At 53.2% G+C, this 17859-nt stretch overlaps 1 protein-coding gene and 28 non-coding genes across 29 annotated transcripts; 6 read left to right on the top strand and 23 right to left on the bottom strand.

Moving 5' to 3' along the window:
* Positions 1–104: 104 nt before the first annotated feature.
* Positions 105–186, top strand: trnal-aag (transfer RNA leucine (anticodon AAG)). Its single transcript has one exon. It is a non-coding gene; the product is annotated as a tRNA-Leu (tRNA).
* Positions 187–712: 526 nt separating this feature from the next.
* Positions 713–794, top strand: trnal-aag (transfer RNA leucine (anticodon AAG)). Its single transcript has one exon. It is a non-coding gene; the product is annotated as a tRNA-Leu (tRNA).
* Positions 795–1320: 526 nt separating this feature from the next.
* On the top strand, positions 1321–1402 carry trnal-aag (transfer RNA leucine (anticodon AAG)). The gene has a single exon. It is a non-coding gene; the product is annotated as a tRNA-Leu (tRNA).
* Positions 1403–1928: 526 nt separating this feature from the next.
* On the top strand, positions 1929–2010 carry trnal-aag (transfer RNA leucine (anticodon AAG)). Its single transcript has one exon. It is a non-coding gene; the product is annotated as a tRNA-Leu (tRNA).
* Positions 2011–2337: 327 nt separating this feature from the next.
* trnag-ucc (transfer RNA glycine (anticodon UCC)) lies at positions 2338–2409 on the top strand. The gene has a single exon. It is a non-coding gene; the product is annotated as a tRNA-Gly (tRNA).
* Positions 2410–2536: 127 nt separating this feature from the next.
* trnal-uag (transfer RNA leucine (anticodon UAG)) lies at positions 2537–2618 on the top strand. The gene has a single exon. It is a non-coding gene; the product is annotated as a tRNA-Leu (tRNA).
* Positions 2619–3122: 504 nt separating this feature from the next.
* Positions 3123–5858, bottom strand: LOC146274389 (uncharacterized). Its single transcript, XM_084704047.1, has 5 exons — positions 5254–5858; positions 4720–5083; positions 3913–4590; positions 3719–3797; positions 3123–3586 (listed from the first exon to the last, which is right to left on the bottom strand). The coding sequence occupies exons 1-5, from the start codon at positions 5799–5801 to the stop codon at positions 3123–3125; spliced, it is 2133 nt and encodes a 710-aa protein (XP_084560173.1). The 5' UTR covers positions 5802–5858.
* Positions 5859–7450: 1592 nt separating this feature from the next.
* Positions 7451–7523, bottom strand: trnam-cau (transfer RNA methionine (anticodon CAU)). Its single transcript has one exon. It is a non-coding gene; the product is annotated as a tRNA-Met (tRNA).
* A 202-nt stretch (positions 7524–7725) lies between these two features.
* On the bottom strand, positions 7726–7798 carry trnam-cau (transfer RNA methionine (anticodon CAU)). The gene has a single exon. It is a non-coding gene; the product is annotated as a tRNA-Met (tRNA).
* Positions 7799–8000: 202 nt separating this feature from the next.
* On the bottom strand, positions 8001–8073 carry trnam-cau (transfer RNA methionine (anticodon CAU)). The gene has a single exon. It is a non-coding gene; the product is annotated as a tRNA-Met (tRNA).
* A 202-nt stretch (positions 8074–8275) lies between these two features.
* Positions 8276–8348, bottom strand: trnam-cau (transfer RNA methionine (anticodon CAU)). The gene has a single exon. It is a non-coding gene; the product is annotated as a tRNA-Met (tRNA).
* A 929-nt stretch (positions 8349–9277) lies between these two features.
* trnam-cau (transfer RNA methionine (anticodon CAU)) lies at positions 9278–9350 on the bottom strand. The gene has a single exon. It is a non-coding gene; the product is annotated as a tRNA-Met (tRNA).
* Positions 9351–9550: 200 nt separating this feature from the next.
* On the bottom strand, positions 9551–9623 carry trnam-cau (transfer RNA methionine (anticodon CAU)). Its single transcript has one exon. It is a non-coding gene; the product is annotated as a tRNA-Met (tRNA).
* A 428-nt stretch (positions 9624–10051) lies between these two features.
* On the bottom strand, positions 10052–10124 carry trnam-cau (transfer RNA methionine (anticodon CAU)). The gene has a single exon. It is a non-coding gene; the product is annotated as a tRNA-Met (tRNA).
* Positions 10125–10552: 428 nt separating this feature from the next.
* trnam-cau (transfer RNA methionine (anticodon CAU)) lies at positions 10553–10625 on the bottom strand. Its single transcript has one exon. It is a non-coding gene; the product is annotated as a tRNA-Met (tRNA).
* Positions 10626–11057: 432 nt separating this feature from the next.
* trnam-cau (transfer RNA methionine (anticodon CAU)) lies at positions 11058–11130 on the bottom strand. Its single transcript has one exon. It is a non-coding gene; the product is annotated as a tRNA-Met (tRNA).
* A 201-nt stretch (positions 11131–11331) lies between these two features.
* Positions 11332–11404, bottom strand: trnam-cau (transfer RNA methionine (anticodon CAU)). The gene has a single exon. It is a non-coding gene; the product is annotated as a tRNA-Met (tRNA).
* A 430-nt stretch (positions 11405–11834) lies between these two features.
* trnam-cau (transfer RNA methionine (anticodon CAU)) lies at positions 11835–11907 on the bottom strand. Its single transcript has one exon. It is a non-coding gene; the product is annotated as a tRNA-Met (tRNA).
* Positions 11908–12337: 430 nt separating this feature from the next.
* Positions 12338–12410, bottom strand: trnam-cau (transfer RNA methionine (anticodon CAU)). Its single transcript has one exon. It is a non-coding gene; the product is annotated as a tRNA-Met (tRNA).
* A 428-nt stretch (positions 12411–12838) lies between these two features.
* On the bottom strand, positions 12839–12911 carry trnam-cau (transfer RNA methionine (anticodon CAU)). The gene has a single exon. It is a non-coding gene; the product is annotated as a tRNA-Met (tRNA).
* Positions 12912–13339: 428 nt separating this feature from the next.
* trnam-cau (transfer RNA methionine (anticodon CAU)) lies at positions 13340–13412 on the bottom strand. Its single transcript has one exon. It is a non-coding gene; the product is annotated as a tRNA-Met (tRNA).
* Positions 13413–13844: 432 nt separating this feature from the next.
* On the bottom strand, positions 13845–13917 carry trnam-cau (transfer RNA methionine (anticodon CAU)). Its single transcript has one exon. It is a non-coding gene; the product is annotated as a tRNA-Met (tRNA).
* A 201-nt stretch (positions 13918–14118) lies between these two features.
* On the bottom strand, positions 14119–14191 carry trnam-cau (transfer RNA methionine (anticodon CAU)). Its single transcript has one exon. It is a non-coding gene; the product is annotated as a tRNA-Met (tRNA).
* Positions 14192–14621: 430 nt separating this feature from the next.
* On the bottom strand, positions 14622–14694 carry trnam-cau (transfer RNA methionine (anticodon CAU)). Its single transcript has one exon. It is a non-coding gene; the product is annotated as a tRNA-Met (tRNA).
* A 430-nt stretch (positions 14695–15124) lies between these two features.
* Positions 15125–15197, bottom strand: trnam-cau (transfer RNA methionine (anticodon CAU)). The gene has a single exon. It is a non-coding gene; the product is annotated as a tRNA-Met (tRNA).
* A 662-nt stretch (positions 15198–15859) lies between these two features.
* On the bottom strand, positions 15860–15932 carry trnam-cau (transfer RNA methionine (anticodon CAU)). Its single transcript has one exon. It is a non-coding gene; the product is annotated as a tRNA-Met (tRNA).
* Positions 15933–16360: 428 nt separating this feature from the next.
* Positions 16361–16433, bottom strand: trnam-cau (transfer RNA methionine (anticodon CAU)). Its single transcript has one exon. It is a non-coding gene; the product is annotated as a tRNA-Met (tRNA).
* A 657-nt stretch (positions 16434–17090) lies between these two features.
* Positions 17091–17163, bottom strand: trnam-cau (transfer RNA methionine (anticodon CAU)). Its single transcript has one exon. It is a non-coding gene; the product is annotated as a tRNA-Met (tRNA).
* Positions 17164–17593: 430 nt separating this feature from the next.
* trnam-cau (transfer RNA methionine (anticodon CAU)) lies at positions 17594–17666 on the bottom strand. Its single transcript has one exon. It is a non-coding gene; the product is annotated as a tRNA-Met (tRNA).
* Between the last annotated feature and the right edge of the window lie 193 nt (positions 17667–17859).

Below are 17859 nucleotides of genomic sequence, written 5' to 3'. Positions count from 1 at the left end.
ATCTTGTGACATTCAACCGCTTGCGGGCATTAGAAAAGTCGTATGAGCTCCTGGACAATCGATCAGCTTCGGGAAGATCTCGGGTGGCCAAGAGCTGACAACAAGGTAGCGTGGCCGAGCGGTCCAAGGCGCTGTATTAAGGCTCCAGTCTCTCCGGAGGCGTGGGTTCGAATCCCACCGCTGCCACTTTTGTAGGGTGCTAACGCCGTCTCGTTGCTTTCACGTCAGTAAGTGGGTTTGAAAAGGTGAACTGTGGCTCGAAATGTTGTGCGGTCCTTGATGCTTTTTTGGGGCATCGTAGGTATAGTGGCTCCATTCCCAGACAATACAAACCGTGAAGAGGCATTTCGTCTCTTGTGACGGTCGAACACATCCAGATTAGGCCAAGTGTTCCAAACTCGGCAGAAGAATATACCAGGCTTAGGGCAATCTCTTACTCGTTGGACGTCAGTCGGTGGTGTGAAAAGTTGAACCGTGGCTCCAAATGCCGTGCGATCATGGAGGCAGTTGTGGGCATTGGTGGTATAGTGGCAAGCATAGCTGCCTTCCAAGCAGTTGACCCGGTTTCGATTCCCGGCCAATGCAGAAACTTGAGAAAGATGTGTTTTATCTTGTGACATTCAACCGCTTGCGGGCATTAGAAAAGTTGTATGAGCTCCTGGACAATCGATCAGCTTCGGGAAGATCTCGGGTGGCCAAGAGCTGACAACAAGGTAGCGTGGCCGAGCGGTCCAAGGCGCTGGATTAAGGCTCCAGTCTCTCCGGAGGCGTGGGTTCGAATCCCACCGCTGCCACTTTTGTAGGGTGCTAACGCCGTCTCGTTGCTTTCACGTCAGTAAGTGGGTTTGAAAAGGTGAACTGTGGCTCGAAATGTTGTGCGGTCCTTGATGCTTTTTGGGGGCATCGTAGGTATAGTGGCTCCATTCCCAGACAATACAAACCGTGAAGAGGCATTTTGTCTCTTGTGACGGTCGAACACATCCAGATTAGGCCAAGTGTTCCAAACTCGGCAGAAGTATATACCAGGCTTAGGGCAATCTCTTACTCGTTGGACGTCAGTCGGTGGTGTGAAAAGTTGAACCGTGGCTCCAAATGCCGTGCGATCATGGAGGCAGTTGTGGGCATTGGTGGTATAGTGGCAAGCATAGCTGCCTTCCAAGCAGTTGACCCGGTTTCGATTCCCGGCCAATGCAGAAACTTGAGAAAGATGTGTTTTATCTTGTGACATTCAACCGCTTGCGGGCATTAGAAAAGTTGTATGAGCTCCTGGACAATCGATCAGCTTCGGGAAGATCTCGGGTGGCCAAGAGCTGACAACAAGGTAGCGTGGCCGAGCGGTCCAAGGCGCTGGATTAAGGCTCCAGTCTCTCCGGAGGCGTGGGTTCGAACCCCACCGCTGCCACTTTTGTAGGGTGCTAACGCCGTCTCGTTGCTTTCACGTCAGTAAGTGGGTTTGAAAAGGTGAACTGTGGCTCGAAATGTTGTGCGGTCCTTGATGCTTTTTGGGGGCATCGTAGGTATAGTGGCTCCATTCCCAGACAATACAAACCGTGAAGAGGCATTTTGTCTCTTGTGACGGTCGAACACATCCAGATTAGGCCAAGTGTTCCAAACTCGGCAGAAGTATATACCAGGCTTAGGGCAATCTCTTACTCGTTGGACGTCAGTCGGTGGTGTGAAAAGTTGAACCGTGGCTCCAAATGCCGTGCGATCATGGAGGCAGTTGTGGGCATTGGTGGTATAGTGGCAAGCATAGCTGCCTTCCAAGCAGTTGACCAGGTTTCGATTCCCGGCCAATGCAGAAACTTGAGAAAGATGTGTTTTATCTTGTGACATTCAACCGCTTGCGGGCATTAGAAAAGTTGTATGAGCTCCTGGACAATCGATCAGCTTCGGGAAGATCTCGGGTGGCCAAGAGCTGACAACAAGGTAGCGTGGCCGAGCGGTCCAAGGCGCTGGATTAAGGCTCCAGTCTCTCCGGAGGCGTGGGTTCGAATCCCACCGCTACCACTTTGGTAGGGTGCTAACGCCGTCTCGTTGCTTTCACGTCAGTAAGTGGGTTTGAAAAGGTGAACTGTGGCTCGAAATGTTGTGCGGTCCTTGATGCTTTTTGGGGGCATCGTAGGTATAGTGGCTCCATTCCCAGACAATACAAACCGTGAAGAGGCATTTTGTCTCTTGTGACGGTCGAACACATCCAGATTAGGCCAAGTGTTCCAAACTCGGCAGAAGTATATACCAGGCTTAGGGCAATCTCTTACTCGTTGGACGTCAGTCGGTGGTGTTAAAAGTTGAACCGTGGCTCCAAATGCCGTGCGATCATGGAGGCTGTTTTGGGCATTGGTGGTATAGTGACAAGCATAGCTGCCTTCCAAGCAGTTGACCCGGGTTCGATTCCCGGCCAATGCAGAAACTTGAGAAAGATGTGTTTTATCTTGTGACATTCAACCGCTTGCGGGCATTAGAAAAGTCGTATGAGCTCCTGGACAATCGATCAGCTTCGGGAAAATCTCGGGTGGCCAAGAGCTGACAACGGGGTAGCGTGGCCGAGCGGTCCAAGGCGCTGGATTTAGGCTCCAGTCTCTCCGGAGGCGTGGGTTCGAATCCCACCGCTGCCACTTTTGTAGGGTGCTAACGCCGTCTCGTTGCTTTCACGTCAGTAAGTGGGTTTGAAAAGGTGAACTGTGGCTCGACATGTTGTGCGGTCCTTGATGCTTTTTTGGGGCATCGTAGGTATAGTGGCTCCATTCCCAGACAATACAAACCGTGAAGAGGCATTTTGTCTCTTGTGACGGTCGAACACATCCAGATTAGGCCAAGTGTTCCAAACTCGGCAGAATATATACCAGGCTTAGGGCAATCTCTTACTCGTTGGACGTCAGTCAGTGGTGTGAAAAGTTGAACCGTGGCTCCAAATGCCGTGCGATCATGGAGGCTGTTGTGGGCATTGGTGGTATAGTGGCAAGCATAGCTGCCTTCCACGCGGTGGGCAGACGCCTGTACCTGTAAAGGAAAAAATGGGGTACCCGTGTCGAATCCCGGTCACGACTATGTTTATTACAAATTATTTATTGTATTTCTTTCAATAATACCATTTAGTGGCACTGGTTATCTGCTATATATCAAACCAATGTAAAAGGCCATACTGAGATGCCAGGTGGATTGACCGCAGCAGGTGGTATGGTCACCACCGGCACGCTCTTGGTCTCACTCTCTGCCGTCAGGTGCTGCCACAGCTGCTGCGTCTCCAGGAGTTTCTCTGGGCTGGTGTTCAGGGACGTGCTGGCGTTGGTCCGCTTTGCCCAATGCTTCACATACTGTGAAATGTGTTGCTTTGTTGTTGGATGCAACAGGCTATTGGGATCACGGGAAGCAGCCTGCACCAAGCCAGCGTAGTCACTGTCCACCCTCTGCAGGAAATCCTTGGACCCTTGGTGGATTCCTATGAGGCCGTCGATGACCTCCTTCATGGCCTCTGTCCACCGGGAATGGTCCAAGACGTACAGAAGCCCGCCTGCATTGATGGACATTGTGCGAGCAGCACGCGGGTTTGCTGTGATGGGCAGTGCAGGTGTCGTTGGCAGACCTGAAGACAAGTAGAAATAACACATAATAAATATACAATCTTGCTCTATCAAGCATCAGTGCAACTTGAGTGTTGCATCTCATTCACATTTTACTAGCAGATGTGTAAAATGAGCGATATTTGCAAAATAACCTTGAGTGGCGGTTAATCGGTGGGTTGGCTGGACTGTGGTCTGGGGCAAGACTCTAGAAGCCTCTCCAAAGATGTCATCCTGCAACAGAGGTAGTTCATGCATTTCAATTATTTAAACATGTGTGCTTAGTCTGCAGGTATAACCTGTGTAAGTTTGAAAGGGTAAATTACAAAGTGCTATCAATGCAACTTACATTGTCTTCTGGCGTGATGAAGGGCTGGTCGGCGACCACCTGGTCAGCCTCCTCTTCCTCAGCTCCCTCTTCATCAGCCCCCTGGGACCTGTTCTTGAACCAGTCCAGAGGCACGGGGCGACAGCCTGGCTCCACATACTGCAGGCCAAATCTCTCCCCTGTGTCTCTGTGGCTCAACTGCAGTGCAGGGTATTTGGCATGGCCGGTCACCCTCTCCGATGCCACGTTCAGCTGCATGATGAGCACTGGGTCAAAGACTGCAGGTAGCTTCACGTCAGGTAACTTCAGATCCACCAATCTCTGAAAGTTCCACCGTGCCATGCCCATCATGCCTTGTGCCTGGAAGAGCTCAGAGGAAACACAGTTGCCTGTGATCCACCGTGCCTGATGCGAATGGAAGCCCTCCTGTTGGGAGGTGCCTCTCACAGGGATCCACACTGGCACAGCTGCTCCTTCACCCTTGACGTGGTTGAGCTGCACTGTTCCTCCGTGTCTGTAAAGGATCCCGTCCTCCTCCTCTGGATCACTCAGGCAGCCTCTCAGGATGTGCACCCTCTGGAGTCTCCACAGCTTCAGCATGGACGGCTTGAAGAGGTAGACACCATTGGGATCTGTCTCTAGGAAGAACTGCTTGAGGACGCTCTCCACTCTCTCCAGCAGCTCTGTAGGTTGTGGTACCTTACAATTGAAAAAAGTATTACAGATGATTTCATATGCATTAACGGAATACAGAAATGAAATTACGTATTTTTTTATTTATGTTATAACATAACAAGCATTATTAATGTTATGAACATTCAAAAGTACCTTGGTCCGGCAGTGTTCCCGGATATGCTGCTTTGTGGGATTGGCAGGCCTGATCCCACAGAAGGCGTATGCCTCCGTCAGCCTCTGCAGGTCGGTCTGGTCCACCACACAGAATGCGGCACTGAGGAACCGGTAGAAAGTGCTGTGGAGTGTATGGTGCTCTGACACGCACTCCCTGGAGAACCGCCGCATGCAATGGAAAAGGTCCAGTTTGACAGTGATGTCGCTGCTGTACTTTCCCCGGGAGTTGGTCAGGTTCCCAGATGTTGCCTCCGTCACCACAGCTTCCGTGGTTTTCCATGAATCCCAGTGGAGGTGCTCCTGGGGGTCAAGGTTTGGGATCCGGAAATCAGCACAGCAGTCCCTGCTCACACAGTGAGAGAGAGAGAAGAAACAATTTAATTAATGATAGGCTTTGAGTTTCCATGTCACTTGCATACAGTTACTCTCCTGTAATTATATAGTATATTATATTTTGCTAAATGTTTCTGTCCTATGTAGAATTGAATAAAAAAGCTGTGATCTGGCTTTTACCTGTCCACCCACTGGTACTTTGCCTTCGGCAGTCCAGCTGAGTCGTAGCGATGAGACAGCCCCTCGTACATGGGTTCCAGCGACCGATCACTCTCTGACTGAAGCATCACCCAGGACAGGATCATCCAGTTCTCGTTCATCACGGAGTACGAGGACATGGTTCCGGATGAGAGCACCACCTTCCGGGCCACCTTCCGAGTGTGGTCAGCTCGAATGACCTGCCCAAAAGTGCCTTGTAGGACAAGAGTGAGGGTCTTCTCCTTACGGTGGTACTCATGCACGAGGCAGTCTACTAGGTAGCGGGGACTGATGGCTACCCCACACCAGCCATCGGTCAAGTCGTAGGTACCAAAGGGATCAGGGGTGTTGTCCTTCCGCATGGTGCCTGTGATGGTCTTCTGCCCATACAGGCCGGAGTCACCATCTTGCACATTCTGCACAGTCAACAGATAGGCAAGGTGTGCCCTCTCGTACCGTAGGTGCAGAGCCTCATTCAGCTGATTTGCCATGTCTGTGGCCGACCTCCCTGTGCGACATAGCTCATCCATTACTGTTTTGCAGATGGCTTTTTTGTGGGTGAGAAATGCTGGCAGGATGTTGCAGAAGAGTTGTGGCAGCATTTCCATCCACTGGGGCTATCTTTAGATCTATCCAGATGGATATCTTACCTCAATGCAGATCGACGTGTACTGATCTCTCAAAAAATATTCTGATCTGAGACGCTTCTCTCTATCGCGTAAGAAAACCGCGAAACAGCGCCCCCCAAATCCCCATAGTGGCCACACATGGTAGTATTCGATATGGTTAAGGATAGCCATAGAGAATGAATGGGAAAAGTTAAGGAAGTTAAGACTATTCATAGCAGACTGCCGCGCGGTTGACCCGGGTTCAATTCCCGGCCAATGCAGAAACTTAAGAAAGATGTGTTTTATCTTGTGACATTCAACCGCTTGCGGGCATTAGAAAAGTCGTATGAGCTCCTGGACAATCGATCAGCTTCGGGAAGATCTCGGGTGGCCAAGAGCTGGTGGTGTGAAAAGTTGAACCGTGGCTCCAAAAGCCGTGCGATCATGAATGCTGTTGTGGGCATTGGTGGTATAGTGGCAAGCATAGCTGGCTTCCAAGCAGTTGTCCAGGGTTCAATTCCAGACCTTCAGATTATGAGACTGACGCGCTGCCTACTGCTTTACTATGATTTACTGTCACACTAAATGAGTACCTTATGTGCTTTTGACTACTGATATTTGATCAGCACTTATATTACTCCGATATTGTTTCTGTTGTCTAATTACAATAGTGTTCACATTATGAGTTGTGGTGAGATTTTATAAGTCTCACAGGGGGGACTGAAGTGGAATAATATCACACTGTTGTAATTTCGAAGATGAAGAATGAGTATGGATTATATGATGAAGAATGCCATTTGATTACGTTTATACTTAATACTTGTATACTTCATACTTATATACTTTACATCTTTATATGTTATATCTTATATTTTTATAGTTACACTATGGAAAAAGCCTGATGCAAAGTTGTTGACTGTTTAGTATTTCCCCTAAGAGATAGAAGGAAAATTAAGCCCAAAAGTGTCAATCTGGATGATTGTGAATGAGTGTGAAATAAATCTATGTGAGCAAGTTCCTATCATGTGAAAAACAAAAAAAAAAACAGCAGTTAATGAGGCCGGAGCCCAGTGTAACTGGCCGTCAAGGTCAGAATAGGTCTACAAAAAATAGATGACTTCTCTATGCACCTGCTATCTGAATCTCTCAGAGAGAGAGAGAGAGATCCAATAAGAAGTTAAAGGAATTGTGAAAAAACAAATATTGTACCAGTAGTAAAACTTACAGAACTGATAAGGTTTTGATATAAAAGAGAGTGTTTGGAGAGAATTTCTTCAGTCTGGTTCTGCAGAATCACACTCACGTTTTTTTGGAATCACCCTGCCTTTTTGGATTCTAATAAAACTCTTTGCATCAAACTCTGTCGGATTTCCTGTACTGTTTCAAACTTAGAAAACTTTTGATCCAAGACTTAGACTTAGTACGTTGAATTTTAACTTCTTCAGAATTGGCGGAGAAAAAAAAACGCAGCCCGGTTGCTGGCTGAAGATCACCAGCTGCAAACACCCTCTGCCGTGCGTCCATTCCATTTTGAAACGGACGTGACAATGTCCTATTTTTTCTAAAATACCTGCCCCGTGTGAGGCTCGAACTCACGACCTTCAGATTATGAGACTGATGCGCTGCCTACTGCGCCAACGAGGCATGCTGCACAGCAGTGGCCCTCCCCCGATCCAGGTCAGAAGGTGCTGTGGAAACGGCGCTTGACGGCCTGCCAGGTATCGTCTGAGGAAAAAAAAGCGCAGCCCGGTTGCTGGCTGAAGATCACCAGCTGAAAACACCCTCTGCCGTGCGTCCATTCCATTTTGAAAGGGATGTGACAATGTCCTACTTTTTCTAAAATACCTGCCCCGTGTGAGGCTCGAACTCACGACCTTCAGATTATGAGACTGATGCGCTGCCTACTGCGCCAACGAGGCATGCTGCGTGGCAGTGGCCCTCCCCCGATCCAGGTCAGAAGGTGCTGTGGAAACGGCGCTTGACGGCCTGCCAGGTATCGTCTGAGGAAAAAAAAGCGCAGCCCGGTTGCTGGCTGAAGATCACCAGCTGCAAACACCCTCTGCCGTGCGTCCATTCCATTTTGAAACGTACAAGACAATGTCCTACTTTTTCTAAAATACATGCCCCGTGTGAGGCTCGAACTCACGACCTTCAGATTATGAGACTGATGCGCTGCCTACTGCGCCAACGAGGCATGCTGCACAGCAGTGGCCCTCCCCCGATCCAGGTCAGAAGGTGCTGTGGAAACGGCGCTTGACGGCCTGCCAGGTATCGTCTGAGGAAAAAAAAGCGCAGCCCGGTTGCTGGCTGAAGATCACCAGCTGCAAACACCCTCTGCCGTGCGTCCATTCCATTTTGAAACGTACAAGACAATGTCCTACTTTTTCTAAAATACCTGCCCCGTGTGAGGCTCGAACTCACGACCTTCAGATTATGAGACTGACGCGCTGCCTACTGCGCCAACGAGGCATGCTGCATGGCAGTGGCCCTCCCCCAACCCAGGTCAGAAGGTGCTGTGGAAACGGCGCTTGACAGCCTGCCAGGTATCGGCGGAGGAAAAAATAGCGCAGCCCGGTTGCTGGCTGAAAATCACCACCTGCACACCCTCTGCCGTGCGTCCATTCCATTTTGAAACGTACAAGACAATGTCCTACTTTTTCTAAAATACCTGCCCCGTGTGAGGCTCGAAACCACGACCTTCAGATTATGAGACTGACGCGCTGCCTACTGCGCCAACGAGGCATGCTGCATGGCAGTGGCCCTCCCCCAACCCAGATCAGAAGGTGCTGTGAAACGGCGCTTGACGGCCTGCCAGGTATCGGCGAAAAAAAAAGAAGCGCAGCCCGGATGCTGGCTGAAGATCACCAGCTGCAAACACCCTCTGCCGTGCTTCCATTCCATTTTGAAACGGAAGTGACAAGACGACCTTCAGATTATGAGACTGACGCGCTGCCTACTGCGCCAACGAGGCATGCGGCATGGCAGTGGCCCTCCCCCAACCCAGGTCAGAAGGTGCTGTGGAAACGGCGCTTGACAGCCTGCCAGGTATCGGCGGAGAAAAAAAGCGCAGCCCGGTTGCTGGCTGAAGATCACCAGCTGCAAACACCCTCTGCCGTGCTTCCATTCCATTTTGAAACGGAAGTGACAAGACGACCTTCAGATTATGAGACTGACGCGCTGCCTACTGCGCCAACGAGGCATGCGGCATGGCAGTGGCCCTCCCCCAACCCAGGTCAGAAGGTGCTGTGGAAACGGCGCTTGACAGCCTGCCAGGTATCGGCGGAGGAAAAAATAGCGCAGCCCGGTTGCTGGCTGAAGATCACCAGCTGCACACCCTCTGCCGTGCGTCCATTCCATTTTGAAACGGACGTGACAATGTCCTATTTTTCTAAAATACCTGCCCCGTGTGAGGCTCGAACTCACGACCTTCAGATTATGAGACTGACGCGCTGCCTACTGCGCCAACGAGGCATGCTGCATGGCAGTGGCCCTCCCCCAACCCAGGTCAGAAGGTGCTGTGGAAACGGCGCTTGACAGCCTGCCAGGTATCGGCGGAGGAAAAAATAGCGCAGCCCGGTTGCTGGCTGAAGATCACCAGCTGCACACCCTCTGCCGTGCGTCCATTCCATTTTGAAACGGACGTGACAATGTCCTATTTTTTCTAAAATACCTGCCCCGTGTGAGGCTCAAACTCACGACCTTCAGATTATGAGACTGACGCGCTGCCTACTGCGCCAACGAGGCATGCTGCATGGCAGTGGCCCTCCCCCCACCCAGGTCAGAAGGTGCTGTGGAAAAGGCGCTTGACGGCCTGCCAGGTATCGGCGGAGAAAAAAAGCGCAGCCCGGTTGCTGGCTGAAGATCACCAGCTGCAAACACCCTCTGCCGTGCGTCCATTCCATTTTGAAACGGATGTGACAAGACGACCTTCAGATTATGAGACTGACGCGCTGCCTACTGCGCCAACGAGGCATGCTGCATGGCAGTGGCCCTCCCCCAACCCAGGTCAGAAGGTGCTGTGGAAACGGCGCTTGACAGCCTGCCAGGTATCGGCGGAGGAAAAAATAACGCAGCCCGGTTGCTGGCTGAAGATCACCAGCTGCACACCCTCTGCCGTGCGTCCATTCCATTTTGAAACGGACGTGACAATGTCCTATTTTTTCTAAAATACCTGCCCCGTGTGAGGCTCAAACTCACGACCTTCAGATTATGAGACTGACGCGCTGCCTACTGCGCCAACAAGGCATGCTGCATGGCAGTGGCCCTCCCCCCACCCAGGTCAGAAGGTGCTGTGGAAAAGGCGCTTGACGGCCTGCCAGGTATCGGCGGAGAAAAAAAGCACAGCCCGGTTGCTGGCTGAAGATCACCAGCTGCAAACACCCTCTGCCGTGCTTCCATTCCATTTTGAAACGGAAGTGACAAGACGACCTTCAGATTATGAGACTGACGCGCTGCCTACTGCGCCAACGAGGCATGCTGCATGGCAGTGGCCCTCCCCCAACCCAGGTCAGAAGGTGCTGTGGAAACGGAGCTTGACAGCCTGCCAGGTATCGGCGGAGGAAAAAATAGCGCAGCCCGGTTGCTGGCTGAAGATCACCAGCTGCACACCCTCTGCCGTGCGTCCATTCCATTTTGAAACGGACGTGACAATGTCCTATTTTTTCTAAAATACCTGCCCCGTGTGAGGCTCAAACTCACGACCTTCAGATTATGAGACTGACGCGCTGCCTACTGCGCCAACAAGGCATGCTGCATGGCAGTGGCCCTCCCCCCACCCAGGTCAGAAGGTGCTGTGGAAAAGGCGCTTGACGGCCTGCCAGGTATCGGCGGAGAAAAAAAGCGCAGCCCGGTTGCTGGCTGAAGATCACCAGCTGCAAACACCCTCTGCCGTGCTTCCATTCCATTTTGAAACGGAAGTGACAAGACGACCTTCAGATTATGAGACTGACGCGCTGCCTACTGCGCCAACGAGGCATGCTGCATGGCAGTGGCCCTCCCCCCACCCAGGTCAGAAGGTGCTGTGGAAAAGGCGCTTGACGGCCTGCCAGGTATCGGCGGAGAAAAAAAAGCGCAGCCGGTTGCTGGCTGAAGATCACCAGCTGCAAACACCCTCTGCCGTGCGTCCATTCCATTTTGAAACGGACGTGACAATGTCCTACCTACTTTTTCTAAAATACCTGCCCTGTGTGAGGCTCGAACTCACGACCTTCAGATTATGAGACTGACGCGCTGCCTACTGCGCCAACGAGGCATTCTGCATGGCGGTGGCCCTCCCCCCACCCAGGTCAGAAGGTGCTGTGGAAAAGGCGCTTGACAGCCTGCCAGTTATCGGCGGACAAAAAAAAGCGGAGCCCGGTTGCTGGCTGAAGATCACCAGCTGCAAACACCCTCTGCCGTGCGTCCATTCCATTTTGAAACGGACGTGACAATGTCCTACTTTTTCTAAAATACCTGCCCCGTGTGAGGCTCGAACTCACGACCTTCAGATTATGAGACTGACGCGCTGCCTACTGCGCCAACGAGGCATGCTGCATGGCAGTGGCCCTCCCCCCACCCAGGTCAGAAGGTGCTGTGGAAAAGGCGCTTGACGGCCTGCCAGGTATCGGCGGAGAAAAAAAAGCGCAGCCCGGTTGGTGGCTGAAGATCACCAGCTGCAAACACCCTCTGCCGTGCTTCTCTTCCATTTTGAAACAGAAGTGACAAGACGACCTTCAGATTATGAGACTGACACGCTGCTTACTGCGCCAACGAGGCATGCTGCGTGGCAGTGGCCCTCCCCCCACCCTGGTCAGAAGGTGCTGTGGAAACGGCGCTTGACGGCCTGCCAGGTATCGGCGGAGAAAAAAAAGCGCAGCCCGGTTGCTGGCTGAAGATCACCAGCTGCAAACACCCTCTGCCGTGCGTCCATTCCATTTTGAAACGGACGTGACAATGTCCTACTTTTTCTAAAATACCTGCCCCATGTGAGGCTCGAACTCACGACCTTCAGATTATGAGACTGACGCGCTGCCTACTGCGCCAACGAGGCATGCTGCATGGCAGTGGCCCTCCCCCCACCCAGGTCAGAAGGTGCTGTGGAAAAGGCGCTTGACGGCCTGCCAGGTATCGGCGGAGAAAAAAAAGCGCAGCCCGGTTGCTGGCTGAAGATCACCAGCTGCAAACACCCTCTGCCGTGCTTCTATTCCATTTTGAAACAGAAGTGACAAGACGACCTTCAGATTATGAGACTGACACGCTGCTTACTGCGCCAACGAGGCATGCTGCGTGGCAGTGGCCCTCCCCCCACCCTGGTCGGAAGGTGCTGTGGAAACGGCGCTTGACGGCCTGCCAGGTATCGGCGGAGAAAAAAAAGCGCAGCCCGGTTGCTGGCTGAAGATCACCAGCTGCAAACACCCTCTGCCGTGCGTCCATTCCATTTTGAAACGGACGTGACAATGTCCTATTTTTTCTAAAATACCTGCCCCGTGTGAGGCTCAAACTCACGACCTTCAGATTATGAGACTGACGCGCTGCCTACTGCGCCAACGAGGCATGCTGCATGGCAGTGGCCCTCCCCCCACCCAGGTCAGAAGGTGCTGTGGAAAAGGCGCTTGACGGCCTGCCAGGTATCGGCGGAGAAAAAAAGCGCAGCCCGGTTGCTGGCTGAAGATCACCAGCTGCAAACACCCTCTGCCGTGCGTCCATTCCATTTTGAAACGGATGTGACAAGACGACCTTCAGATTATGAGACTGACGCGCTGCCTACTGCGCCAACGAGGCATGCTGCATGGCAGTGGCCCTCCCCCAACCCAGGTCAGAAGGTGCTGTGGAAACGGCGCTTGACAGCCTGCCAGGTATCGGCGGAGGAAAAAATAACGCAGCCCGGTTGCTGGCTGAAGATCACCAGCTGCACACCCTCTGCCGTGCGTCCATTCCATTTTGAAACGGACGTGACAATGTCCTATTTTTTCTAAAATACCTGCCCCGTGTGAGGCTCAAACTCACGACCTTCAGATTATGAGACTGACGCGCTGCCTACTGCGCCAACAAGGCATGCTGCATGGCAGTGGCCCTCCCCCCACCCAGGTCAGAAGGTGCTGTGGAAAAGGCGCTTGACGGCCTGCCAGGTATCGGCGGAGAAAAAAAGCACAGCCCGGTTGCTGGCTGAAGATCACCAGCTGCAAACACCCTCTGCCGTGCTTCCATTCCATTTTGAAACGGAAGTGACAAGACGACCTTCAGATTATGAGACTGACGCGCTGCCTACTGCGCCAACGAGGCATGCTGCATGGCAGTGGCCCTCCCCCAACCCAGGTCAGAAGGTGCTGTGGAAACGGCGCTTGACAGCCTGCCAGGTATCGGCGGAGGAAAAAATAGCGCAGCCCGGTTGCTGGCTGAAGATCACCAGCTGCACACCCTCTGCCGTGCGTCCATTCCATTTTGAAACGGACGTGACAATGTCCTATTTTTTCTAAAATACCTGCCCCGTGTGAGGCTCAAACTCACGACCTTCAGATTATGAGACTGACGCGCTGCCTACTGCGCCAACAAGGCATGCTGCATGGCAGTGGCCCTCCCCCCACCCAGGTCAGAAGGTGCTGTGGAAAAGGCGCTTGACGGCCTGCCAGGTATCGGCGGAGAAAAAAAGCGCAGCCCGGTTGCTGGCTGAAGATCACCAGCTGCAAACACCCTCTGCCGTGCTTCCATTCCATTTTGAAACGGAAGTGACAAGACGACCTTCAGATTATGAGACTGACGCGCTGCCTACTGCGCCAACGAGGCATGCTGCATGGCAGTGGCCCTCCCCCCACCCAGGTCAGAAGGTGCTGTGGAAAAGGCGCTTGACGGCCTGCCAGGTATCGGCGGAGAAAAAAAAGCGCAGCCGGTTGCTGGCTGAAGATCACCAGCTGCAAACACCCTCTGCCGTGCGTCCATTCCATTTTGAAACGGACGTGACAATGTCCTACCTACTTTTTCTAAAATACCTGCCCTGTGTGAGGCTCGAACTCACGACCTTCAGATTATGAGACTGACGCGCTGCCTACTGCGCCAACGAGGCATTCTGCATGGCGGTGGCCCTCCCCCCACCCAGGTCAGAAGGTGCTGTGGAAAAGGCGCTTGACAGCCTGCCAGTTATCGGCGGACAAAAAAAAGCGGAGCCCGGTTGCTGGCTGAAGATCACCAGCTGCAAACACCCTCTGCCGTGCGTCCATTCCATTTTGAAACGGACGTGACAATGTCCTACTTTTTCTAAAATACCTGCCCCGTGTGAGGCTCGAACTCACGACCTTCAGATTATGAGACTGACGCGCTGCCTACTGCGCCAACGAGGCATGCTGCATGGCAGTGGCCCTCCCCCCACCCAGGTCAGAAGGTGCTGTGGAAAAGGCGCTTGACGGCCTGCCAGGTATCGGCGGAGAAAAAAAAGCGCAGCCCGGTTGGTGGCTGAAGATCACCAGCTGCAAACACCCTCTGCCGTGCTTCTCTTCCATTTTGAAACAGAAGTGACAAGACGACCTTCAGATTATGAGACTGACACGCTGCTTACTGCGCCAACGAGGCATGCTGCGTGGCAGTGGCCCTCCCCCCACCCTGGTCAGAAGGTGCTGTGGAAACGGCGCTTGACGGCCTGCCAGGTATCGGCGGAGAAAAAAAAGCGCAGCCCGGTTGCTGGCTGAAGATCACCAGCTGCAAACACCCTCTGCCGTGCGTCCATTCCATTTTGAAACGGACGTGACAATGTCCTACTTTTTCTAAAATACCTGCCCCATGTGAGGCTCGAACTCACGACCTTCAGATTATGAGACTGACGCGCTGCCTACTGCGCCAACGAGGCATGCTGCATGGCAGTGGCCCTCCCCCCACCCAGGTCAGAAGGTGCTGTGGAAAAGGCGCTTGACGGCCTGCCAGGTATCGGCGGAGAAAAAAAAGCGCAGCCCGGTTGCTGGCTGAAGATCACCAGCTGCAAACACCCTCTGCCGTGCTTCTATTCCATTTTGAAACAGAAGTGACAAGACGACCTTCAGATTATGAGACTGACACGCTGCTTACTGCGCCAACGAGGCATGCTGCGTGGCAGTGGCCCTCCCCCCACCCTGGTCGGAAGGTGCTGTGGAAACGGCGCTTGACGGCCTGCCAGGTATCGGCGGAGAAAAAAAAGCGCAGCCCGGTTGCTGGCTGAAGATCACCAGCTGCAAACACCCTCTGCCGTGCGTCCATTCCATTTTGAAACGGACGTGACAATGTCCTACTTTTTCTAAAATACCTGCCCCGTGTGAGGCTCGAACTCACGACCTTCAGATTATGAGACTGACGCGCTGCCTACTGCGCCAACGAGGCATGCTGCATGGCAGTGGCCCTCCCCCCACCCAGGTCATAAGGTGCTGTGGAAACGGCGCTTGACGGCCTGCCAGGTATCGGCGGAGAAAAAAAAACGCAGCCCGGTTGCTGGCTGAAGATCACCAGCTGCAAACACCCTCTGCCGTGCGTCCATTCCATTTTGAAATGGAAGTGACAAGACGACCTTCAGATTATGAGACTGACGCGCTGCCTACTGCGCCAACGAGGCATGCTGCATGGCAGTGGCCCTCCCCCCACCCAGGTCAGAAGGTGCTGTGGAAAAGGCGCTTGACGGCCTGCCAGGTATCGGCGAAAAAAAAAAAAAAGCGCAGCCCGGTTGCTGGCTGAAGATCACCAGCTGCAAACACCCTCTGCCGTGCTTCTATTCCATTTTGAAACAGAAGTGACAAGACGACCTTCAGATTATGAGACTGACACGCTGCTTACTGCGCCAACGAGGCATGCTGCGTGGCAGTGGCCCTCCCCCCACCCTGGTCAGAAGGTGCTGTGGAAACGGCGCTTGACGGCCTGCCAGGTATCGGCGGAGAAAAAAAAGCGCAGCCCGGTTGCTGGCTGAAGATCACCAGCTGCAAACACCCTCTGCCGTGCTTCCATTCCATTTTGAAACGGAAGTGACAATGTCCTACTTTTTCTAAAATACCTGCCCCGTGTGAGGCTCGAACTCACGACCTTCAGATTATGAGACTGACGCGCTGCCTACTGCGCCAACAAGGCATGCTGCATGGCAGTGGCCCTCCCCCCACCCAGGTCAGAAGGTGCTGTGGAAAAGGCGCTTGACGGCCTGCCAGGTATCGGCGGAGAAAAAAAGCACAGCCCGGTTGCTGGCTGAAGATCACCAGCTGCAAACACCCTCTGCCGTGCTTCCATTCCATTTTGAAACGGAAGTGACAAGACGACCTTCAGATTATGAGACTGACGCGCTGCCTACTGCGCCAACGAGGCATGCTGCATGGCAGTGGCCCTCCCCCAACCCAGGTCAGAAGGTGCTGTGGAAACGGCGCTTGACAGCCTGCCAGGTATCGGCGGAGGAAAAAATAGCGCAGCCCGGTTGCTGGCTGAAGATCACCAGCTGCACACCCTCTGCCGTGCGTCCATTCCATTTTGAAACGGACGTGACAATGTCCTATTTTTTCTAAAATACCTGCCCCGTGTGAGGCTCAAACTCACGACCTTCAGATTATGAGACTGACGCGCTGCCTACTGCGCCAACAAGGCATGCTGCATGGCAGTGGCCCTCCCCCCACCCAGGTCAGAAGGTGCTGTGGAAAAGGCGCTTGACGGCCTGCCAGGTATCGGCGGAGAAAAAAAGCGCAGCCCGGTTGCTGGCTGAATATCACCAGCTGCAAACACCCTCTGCCGTGCTTCCATTCCATTTTGAAACGGAAGTGACAAGACGACCTTCAGATTATGAGACTGACGCGCTGCCTACTGCGCCAACGAGGCATGCTGCATGGCAGTGGCCCTCCCCCCACCCAGGTCAGAAGGTGCTGTGGAAAAGGCGCTTGACGGCCTGCCAGGTATCGGCGGAGAAAAAAAAGCGCAGCCGGTTGCTGGCTGAAGATCACCAGCTGCAAACACCCTCTGCCGTGCGTCCATTCCATTTTGAAATGGAAGTGACAAGACGACCTTCAGATTATGAGACTGACGCGCTGCCTACTGCGCCAACGAGGCATGCTGCATGGCAGTGGCCCTCCCCCCACCCAGGTCAGAAGGTGCTGTGGAAAAGGCGCTTGACAGCCTGCCAGTTATCGGCGGACAAAAAAAAGCGGAGCCCGGTTGCTGGCTGAAGATCACCAGCTGCAAACACCCTCTGCCGTGCGTCCATTCCATTTTGAAACGGACGTGACAATGTCCTACTTTTTCTAAAATACCTGCCCCGTGTGAGGCTCGAACTCACGACCTTCAGATTATGAGACTGACGCGCTGCCTACTGCACCAACGAGGCATGCTGCATGGCAGTGGCCCTCCCCCCACCCAGGTCAGAAGGTGCTGTGGAAAAGGCGCTTGACGGCCTGCCAGGTATCGGCGGAGAAAAAAAAGCGCAGCCGGGTTGCTGGCTGAAGATCACCAGCTGCAAACACCCTCTGCCGTGCTTCTATTCCATTTTGAAACAGAAGTGACAAGACGACCTTCAGATTATGAGACTGACACGCTGCTTACTGCGCCAACGAGGCATGCTGCGTGGCAGTGGCCCTCCCCCCACCCTGGTCAGAAGGTGCTGTGGAAACGGCGCTTGACGGCCTGCCAGGTATCGGCGGAGAAAAAAAAGCGCAGCCCGGTTGCTGGCTGAAGATCACCAGCTGCAAACACCCTCTGCCGTGCGTCCATTCCATTTTGAAACGGACGTGACAATGTCCTACTTTTTCTAAAATACCTGCCCCGTGTGAGGCTCGAACTCACGACCTTCAGATTATGAGACTGACGCGCTGCCTACTGCGCCAACGAGGCATGCTGCATGGCAGTGGCCCTCCCCCCACCCAGGTCAGAAGGTGCTGTGGAAAAGGCGCTTGACGGCCTGCCAGGTATCGGCGGAGAAAAAAAAGCGCAGCCCGGTTGCTGGCTGAAGATCACCAGCTGCAAACACCCTCTGCCGTGCTTCTATTCCATTTTGAAACAGAAGTGACAAGACGACCTTCAGATT

Source organism: Hypomesus nipponensis, chromosome 9 (genome assembly GCF_054491055.1).
Source record: "Hypomesus nipponensis isolate SF chromosome 9, ASM5449105v1, whole genome shotgun sequence".
Taxonomy (NCBI): domain Eukaryota; kingdom Metazoa; phylum Chordata; class Actinopteri; order Osmeriformes; family Osmeridae; genus Hypomesus; species Hypomesus nipponensis.
Note: the sequence above shows the minus strand (reverse complement) of the source record. Positions and strands in the feature narration are given on the sequence as shown.